The following is a 7,679-nucleotide window of genomic DNA, read 5'->3' as shown; positions in this document are numbered from 1 at the left end:
AAGATTAAAGTGAATTTGTAACTTCAATCCCACTTATTGATTCACTGTTACATTGTTTAAGACCTAAAAAAGTAAAAAGAACCCAAACAGAGCTACATAAATGTGCTGCCGAAGCACAAGCTTATTTTATTTGATCTGTTTTTTTTTTTTTTTTTTGGGTTATTGGGCCTTTAATTATAAGCCCAAAATTTTAGCATGTTTGTTACGCCCAACCCATGAAAACCTTTAAATCCCAACTTTTATCAACAAAACCCCTAATAACTAAATTCTCTGCACAAAACAATCCACAGAGAGAGAGAGAGAGAGAGAGAGAGAGCTGCGACTGCGACTGCGACACCTACTTGGCGCTGTGAGAGAGAGAGAGGGAGACGATTTCTGGTTTCATTGTGAGTTCTCTTTTGTCAATTCTATACTGGGTTTTTGCTAAAGATTTTGTGCGCACAACACGTTTGTCAATATTTCTCTGAGAGAGAAATAGCGTAAAGTGAACTGTCATTTTGATTTCTGATTTATTTTCGCAATGTTTCTTATGGGTCTGTTTTTGAATTGACTTGAAACGAAGTGGGTTCTCCCCACTTTGTTTCTTTATTTTTAGTACCGGTATAGTTCCATCTTTGTTTGTAAGGGTGCAATGATTTTTTAGTATCTGAAAACTTTAGCTGGTTTATAATTCTCTTTGTTGATTGTTGTCATTTTGGTTGGTTCTATTTAGAGTTGCAATTTGGTGTTAGTAAATTGCAGTGACATGAATGGCATTCACTGGTGCAGAATAGGCTCACCGAGGATTATAATTCTCTTTGTTGATTGGTATCATTTTGGTTAGAAACTTTCTCATTTCCTTTATGTCATTTATTTGGGACATGTGTATGTTTGTGGTTTTAGAACTTGGAACTTGTAACTTTGAACTATGAACCTTGTTTTTTTTTTTTTTTTTTAAAATATGGTTCTTAGTAATTATTGGCTTTTTTAAGCAATTTGTGTCAAAATTTACTCTCTTTTTCCCCAATGATTCTTTAACATCTATTATGAATTATGATTACTGGTATTTTTTCATATATATATAGTCTTACGATCCTTGATCTACAATTGCATCCATGGAACCCGCTCACCGTTGCTTATGTTGGATTCCTTCCGATCCCCTTGAACCAAAATTTTTAACTGATGTCTACTATTTTTGAATCATAATCCGATGAATAAGGAATCTTTCTTTGGCTGCCTAGTTACTAAGAGCAAAGAGATCTTGTTGAAGTTGATGTCTAGATATGACAACTAAGAAGTGTGAGACTTCTTTGCAATGTTTGGACTTGTATTATTTTGTTACATTGTTTGTTTCTCACAATGACTTGTTAGGTTATTTGTTTTCCATGCATGTACTTTTGACAATGTTTTGTTTCGTTAACAACGAATATGTGATAAATTATTGTCATTTCTATCGTGGACATGTTTTTTAAATGGATGAGACTTGAGTCTATTTTCTAGAATTATTAAAACAGGTTATTGTTCTCTTGTTGCATGAATTGCCAACTTGGAAATTGACAATAAATATGGATGGACAGATGATGAAAATCATTACTGAATGGACAAAAAAAAAAAGAAAAAAAAAGAAAAAAAGAGAATTTAGAAGGCTAGGTGCGTGGCTATTGAGTTGGATAAAAACAAGGAGAAGCAAACATAATGCCTGATTCTGTTTCTTTCCTTGGGAAATATATTGATTATAATATCTTAAACTTTTGTTGTTGTTGTTCAATATAACAGAAGGAGTATATTTTTTCCTAAATAACCTAATATTAATTATCGAATATTAGGTTAGGTCTTTCTTCCTTCTCAATTCTCACCGGTCACCCCCACATCACCACACTCACTGTCTTCACTCAGTTGCCATACCCCCCCACAACACACCCCCCCCCCCCCCCCCCCCCAAATTCTATATCTCTCACACACGAGCACGCTATACTATTTTACAATTTATTCCATTGCTCTCTAACTTTTTGTTTATTTCTATTTTACAATTTATTCCATTGCTCTCTAACTTTTTGTTTATTTGCAGTTGAGCTTTGGACATAGAGGGGAGAAATAAAAACATGTATAAGAAGATGAAAGAAGCTGATGGAGCAGGACCCTTGAGAGGCCAAATGGATACCAAGGATGAAGAAATGGACTTCAAGAAGATTATGAAGGATATAGAGCATATCAGTATGTTTCAATTTTCTCTCACTTTTGTTGCTTTATTAGTCCCAAAAATTGCACCTTCTAAGTTCCCCTTTTAATTCACTGCATTAATTTTATATGGAGTTTTTTTTTTTTTTCTAGATCAAGATATCAATGTTTTTTGAGAATAACATGGCTCCCCCCCCCCCCCCCCCCCCCCCCCCCCGCTATTTATGATCATTATTATTTGTTTTTTTGTGTTTGGTTTTATTTTAATCAAGGAATTTTGTAATCATAATTATGGCAGTGAATAGTGAATGTTGTAGTGTTGTCTNAACAACGAATATGTGATAAATTATTGTTCATTTTGGTTATTTTAGAAATTTGCTAATACTCATTTCTATCGTGGACATGTTTTTTAAATGGATGAGACTTGAGTCTATTTTCTAGAATTATTAAAACAGGTTTGTTCTCTTGTTGCATGAATTGCCAACTTGGAAATTGACAATAAATATGGATGGACAGATGATGAAAATCATTACTGAATGGACAAAAAAAAAAAAGAAAAAAAAGAAAAAAAGAGAATTATAGAAGGCTAGGTGCGTGGCTATTGAGTTGGATAAAAACAAGGAGAAGCAAACATAATGCCTGATTCTGTTTCTTTCCTTGGGAAATATAATTGCATTATAATATCTTAAACTTTTGTTGTTGTTGTTCAATATAACAGAAGGAGTATATTTTTTCCTAAATAACCTAATATTAATTATCGAATATTAGGTTAGGTCTTTCTTCCTTCTCAATTCTCACCGGTCACCCCCACATCACCACACTCACTGTCTTCACTCAGTTGCCATACACCCCCCACCCCACAACAACACCCCCCCCCCCCCCCCCCCCCCCCCCCCCCCCCCCCCACCCCCCCCCCCCCCCCCCCCCCCCCCAATTATTCCAATGCTATAATGGTGATTAAGGCAGGATAGTTCCCTTGTCAATGGCTTTAATTTATGGAGAAAGCTGATTTAATGTTGGCCATCAAGGAAAGGGCTAAAGCTTGTAGTTCTTGAAGATGGTTTTGGCAATGTAAATTTTGAAAAGAAAAATGTACCTTGCCTATAATTCGTCACTGCCATATGTTGCAGTGTGGGCTTCTGTGTTTAGATATCCATGCAACACTTTCTGCTTTGTAAAGTTACTTTTTGTCTTGTTAGAGAGCCAAAAGAAATATTTGGTTATCTTAACCTTGTAAAGGTTCTCTCTGTGGTTCAAATACAACGTGTCTCAAGCTGAACAGTATCAACTGTCAAGGTCTCTATTGGGATAATTTGTAGCACATTAGTCTTTTTTATTTCATTTTTCCATTTGCTTGTGACCTAATGTAAGGCAATGCCATTTTTTCAGGCTCCTCACATATGACATGGAAAGAGAAAAAGGAAATGGAGAACAGGAAGGTGATTGCTCTAGGTGGAAAGGTAAGAACTCTTTGCCCTTCTTTCATCTTCACTTTTAGCTCTATTTTGTTTGCAACAAGCAAACGGCCAGGTGGTGAACACTGAAGTGAACTTTTCAATTACTGTGGCTGTATTGTATTCATTTAAAGCTTCCTAAATCTCCTCTTAAAACAGCCTACTAAGAAGCAGAGACTACCCCTCAGTGTAGCACGACCCATGATGAAGAAACGAAAGGAAAGAGAGCAGAAAATGCTAGAAGAGGTGATTAATTTATTTCATTGCCCTTTTTATCTGGTTCATCTGACTGGCAAGACTTTTTGTAGTTTCACTAACTATTTTAGCTTTTAGCGTTTGATTCTTGGACAATTTGGAGGCAAGTCCAGCAGTAGTGGTAAAAGATCAATGGGGAGGCGCAAACCTGAAGACAGGGTTTTGAAAGCAAGTGAAGGTCATTTTAGAAATGGTGTACTTGATGTAAAGCATCTGTTACATTCAGCTCCAGCTCCAGCTCCTTCTAGAGGGAGTGATTTGGGTACCCGTTTGTTTAGTGATGGGAAAAAGAAAGGAAAGGGAAAGGGAAAGGGAAAGAAGAATGGAGGTAAGAAGGGTGGTGGTAGGAAGCGCCACTAAATGCACACAAGATGGGAAATATTCACAATGGAAACAAATAGAAGCACTAGTTGTCTACCTTAGATTTTTGTATCATTCTTGGAGCTCAAGCTATGCTAGTAATAATATTGTTCTCTTATTTGTCATTGCTAATGGAAAGGGTTAACTTTATCTTCTCTCTCTCTCTCTCTAACCATTGGTATAAATTTGAGCATTTTCCATTTTCAAATAAATTGTATTGCATAGCATAGATGCAGGAACCATCGATTTATGTCTCTGCATGTCTCTACTGTATATAAAAACGTGAACGGGATAAATTTCTTTTTTCCACATACTCTCAAGCAAGCCCCTTCCAACTCCAATCCATTTAATACAGGAATGAACTTCACATTGGAGAGCTAAAATCCTTGAGATAAAAAAATTGATGCTATGGTAAGGCCTGGAGACTCTGCTGTGCAAAGAGAACGTGGATGCCTTGGAACATTTTTTCATCCAATGCCTTGCTGCTGAGTTGAGCAGGTGTCGTTAAATTTGGTTTGGCCTCTTCACTTGCATTAATTTTTGTGTAAATACATCGATTGTTGGGGGTGAAGTGCTAAGTTTGGAGGACTGAGATTACTATGTCTCAATTGGTTAAGCATTATAAACCCATATCTAATACTGGGGCTGATAGGGTAGGAAGCAAAAGACTTGCACTCTTTGAGGCCATCATGTTCATCTGTGACTATTTGTGGATAAGCTAGAGATAATATTTTACATGGAGGCTTTTAAATACATCTCTGCCAACTTGCAAGACAAGTTAAATAAGGCATATGGTGAGATTCTAGGGGTGAACAAACACTAGATATAGCATCGTTGAAAGCTAATTCTTTTGGGTCAAGTGAGTTGAATTGTTGAAATTAATTGATTGAACAAGTCAAGCTAATTCTTTTGGGTCGAGTGAGTTGAATTGTTGAAATTGATTGATTGAACAAGCCAATTCTTTTGGATCGAGGGAGTTAAATTGTCAAAATTGATTGATTGAACAAGCCAATTATTTTGGGTTAGGGAGTTGAATTGTCGAAATTGATTGATTGAACCCATATTGTAGTAGGTCAGATCTATGTTGTGTTGTCGATTACCACCATCATGGAAGAGCTAACAGTGGTTGTGGGAGGCCGAATAGCATCCTTGTGCATCCTCTTGTGTTGTTGTCGTCCCTTCTTTGTCCCTTGCTTTGAATTGTTGTGCATCATTGTGCTTCCTTCTTTTCCTCACCAATGTCATCTTGATCCCTCACTTGAAAACCAACCAATTGACTTCGACAAATGACTCAAAACAGAATTGTGGTGGGAAATTCTTAATTTCTTGATTGTTGGTTCAAGACTAATGAAATTTGATAGCGTTGGTATTAATAAAAATTGTGTTAATGGGAAAAAAAAAGTAAAAAAAAAAAAAGAAAAAAGAAAAAGAAACAAAGAAGGGGTAATGGATTATGAAAAATTGTGTTAATGGAAAAAAAAAAGTATAGAAAAAGAAAAAGAAAAAAAAGAAGCAAAGAGGGGTAATGGATTATGGAATGTTGATTTAGATCTTAAAAAAAAAAAAAAATCATTCTCTCAAGCATGTGCAATCCCACCATCCCATTAATATTATGTTATTATAGGAAGGAATTCCCTAGGGTGGACCTAAAATAGTAAAATGTTGGCAAGTGGTTTCAAACCCAAGATCCTTAGAACCATTTAGAGTGTATTTAGGAAGTGATGAAACCCACATATTATTCGAGTTTTTAGCTTATTTTTTCTATTATTTATGGGTCTCATTGCACTCTTTGATACTATTTATGAGTCTTACTTTACTATTCAACTAGCTTTTAGTTTTTTTTTAACAGTATTTTTAGTAAAAAGTTTTTAATTTCAATTAAATAAGTTGTTTCCAAACGAATGTGAGGCCTCAAACATAATTTTTGAAAAACCATATCATTTTTACCTTAAATTATATTCAATAGAAATATCGTTAAATGGTGATAAACAGTTACAATTACATTAAAAAGACCATAAACGTTATGCACTAAAGTCAAAATTAACTTTTTTTGTATAAAAAAAAAACTTTAAAAAAAGTCAAAATTAACTAAAATCAACTTTAAAAAGTGTAATTTTTATTGTAGTCATGAAATTAGTTTAAATAGAATTAAGCCATGTAGGTGCCCTAGAATCTGCCCTCCTCTACTGCCTACTGATAAATAAAAAAACCATTTTGCCCCAAAAAAAACCAAAAACAGAAACAAGGATATTTACGTCATTTTCACTTGCAACTTATTTGTGTTTTGTTTTGTTTGTTTTTGTTTTAATTTTATTTATTTATTAAAATATACTACTGATTATTTATACTATGTTAGTCGTTAACTATTACTGAAGAAAGAAATAGAGAAATAGTTTAAAGTCCTAAAATTGAAAAGATTAAGGAGAGAAAGAACACAAGATAGAAAAGCACTGGTTTGGTTTTGGTTTTGGCGTTAAATCGAGAAAGACAGCCATGGACGAACTTGAATTCCGAAAGCTTCTTGATCTCTTCCCTGTAGTCCGATCTCGCGATTACCATGTACGTCTGCCTCTCTCTCTCCTTTTCTTTATATCTACTTTTCATTCATTCCCACTTTCAAATCTTCAGTCTACCATAATACTCAAAACCCATATCTCCATTGAATTTTTCTGAAACAAAAATGTTTTTTTTTTTTTTAATTAAAATATCAGGCAGAATCAGAGACATCAAGAGAGTCAACCTCTAAGTCAATGCAGAATGAGGCGGTATGATTCGACTCTACTATATTATCATGTGTTCATGTATTGAGTGTTAATAATTGATGTTTTTGAGTTCACAACAGGTAAAGGAATGGCAGAGTGCATGGGATGAGGGGGATAAAAAAGAAGTTGAGAATCAAGGAACTAGTGTGCATGATGGTATGTCATACCATCGTATTTAATTTTTTCATATATATATATATTATAATGATTGTTTTGGTTAGCTATTTTGCATTGTTTTTTCTACCTAGTTTATCATTGGGATTTATGTCTTGCCCTTTAGTTTGAACCATTTTATCTTAGAAATTGCCAGCATGGTGAATGCTTTTTTTTTTTTTTGGCAAACAATATAATCTAGTGGATGAAACTGGACGTGGTGTTAATTAAAGTTAGAAATTTGGAGAGACGCTTTAGAAAAAAAATTATTATTTTTATATGGCATAGGAGAACTTCACTTAGATTAGTCGCACTTTCGCAAAGCAAATTGTAAAACAATCCTCACTGTTAATCAAACTCTTACGAGTAACTGACCCCACTTGTCAGAACCCATTACTGCGTAATCTAGGGGTTTTTCACCCTTGACGGGCTAAGCTGTTTATCCTCAAGATGCACCTTTAGGATGCAAGGACTAAAGAGAGTACATGGAATGCAAGTTTAGTAAGAGAGAGAGAGAGGGGGGGGGGGGATATGAGGT

The 7,679-nt window shown here is 34.9% G+C and overlaps 2 protein-coding genes across 2 annotated transcripts; both read left to right on the top strand.

Moving 5' to 3' along the window:
* Window positions 1-262: 262 nt before the first annotated feature.
* LOC112030418 (uncharacterized) lies at window positions 263-4,381 on the top strand. The gene is made up of 5 exons (XM_065770801.1): window positions 263-386; window positions 2,048-2,193; window positions 3,547-3,617; window positions 3,771-3,857; window positions 3,945-4,381. The coding sequence occupies exons 2-5, from the start codon at window positions 2,082-2,084 to the stop codon at window positions 4,224-4,226; spliced, it is 552 nt and encodes a 183-aa protein (XP_065626873.1). The 5' UTR covers window positions 263-386; window positions 2,048-2,081; the 3' UTR covers window positions 4,227-4,381.
* A 2,191-nt stretch (window positions 4,382-6,572) lies between these two features.
* Window positions 6,573-7,182, top strand: LOC112035802 (uncharacterized). Its single transcript, XM_065770800.1, has 3 exons — window positions 6,573-6,785; window positions 6,938-6,991; window positions 7,069-7,182. The coding sequence occupies exons 1-3, from the start codon at window positions 6,720-6,722 to the stop codon at window positions 7,165-7,167; spliced, it is 219 nt and encodes a 72-aa protein (XP_065626872.1). The 5' UTR covers window positions 6,573-6,719; the 3' UTR covers window positions 7,168-7,182.
* Window positions 7,183-7,679: the final 497 nt, after the last annotated feature.

The sequence above is a fragment of the Quercus suber genome, unplaced genomic scaffold (genome assembly GCF_002906115.3).
Source record: "Quercus suber isolate HL8 unplaced genomic scaffold, Cork oak 2.0 scaffold_36, whole genome shotgun sequence".
Lineage (NCBI taxonomy): Eukaryota > Viridiplantae > Streptophyta > Magnoliopsida > Fagales > Fagaceae > Quercus > Quercus suber.
Note: the sequence above shows the minus strand (reverse complement) of the source record. Positions and strands in the feature narration are given on the sequence as shown.

What these genes read in the sequence shown, in the direction of transcription:
- LOC112030418 (XM_065770801.1), top strand. Translation starts at nt 2,082, where the DNA reads ATGTATAAGAAGATGAAAGAAGCTGATGGAGCAGGACCCTTGAGAGGC. An exon ending in TGATTGCTCTAGGTGGAAAG is followed by an intron (nt 3,618 to 3,770) that starts GTAAGAACTCTT and finishes CTCTTAAAACAG; the next exon opens with CCTACTAAGAAGCAGAGACT. An exon ending in AGCAGAAAATGCTAGAAGAG is followed by an intron (nt 3,858 to 3,944) that starts GTGATTAATTTA and finishes TTTAGCTTTTAG; the next exon opens with CGTTTGATTCTTGGACAATT.
- LOC112035802 (XM_065770800.1), top strand. Translation starts at nt 6,720, where the DNA reads ATGGACGAACTTGAATTCCGAAAGCTTCTTGATCTCTTCCCTGTAGTC. An exon ending in TCCGATCTCGCGATTACCAT is followed by an intron (nt 6,786 to 6,937) that starts GTACGTCTGCCT and finishes TTAAAATATCAG; the next exon opens with GCAGAATCAGAGACATCAAG. An exon ending in AGTCAATGCAGAATGAGGCG is followed by an intron (nt 6,992 to 7,068) that starts GTATGATTCGAC and finishes AGTTCACAACAG; the next exon opens with GTAAAGGAATGGCAGAGTGC.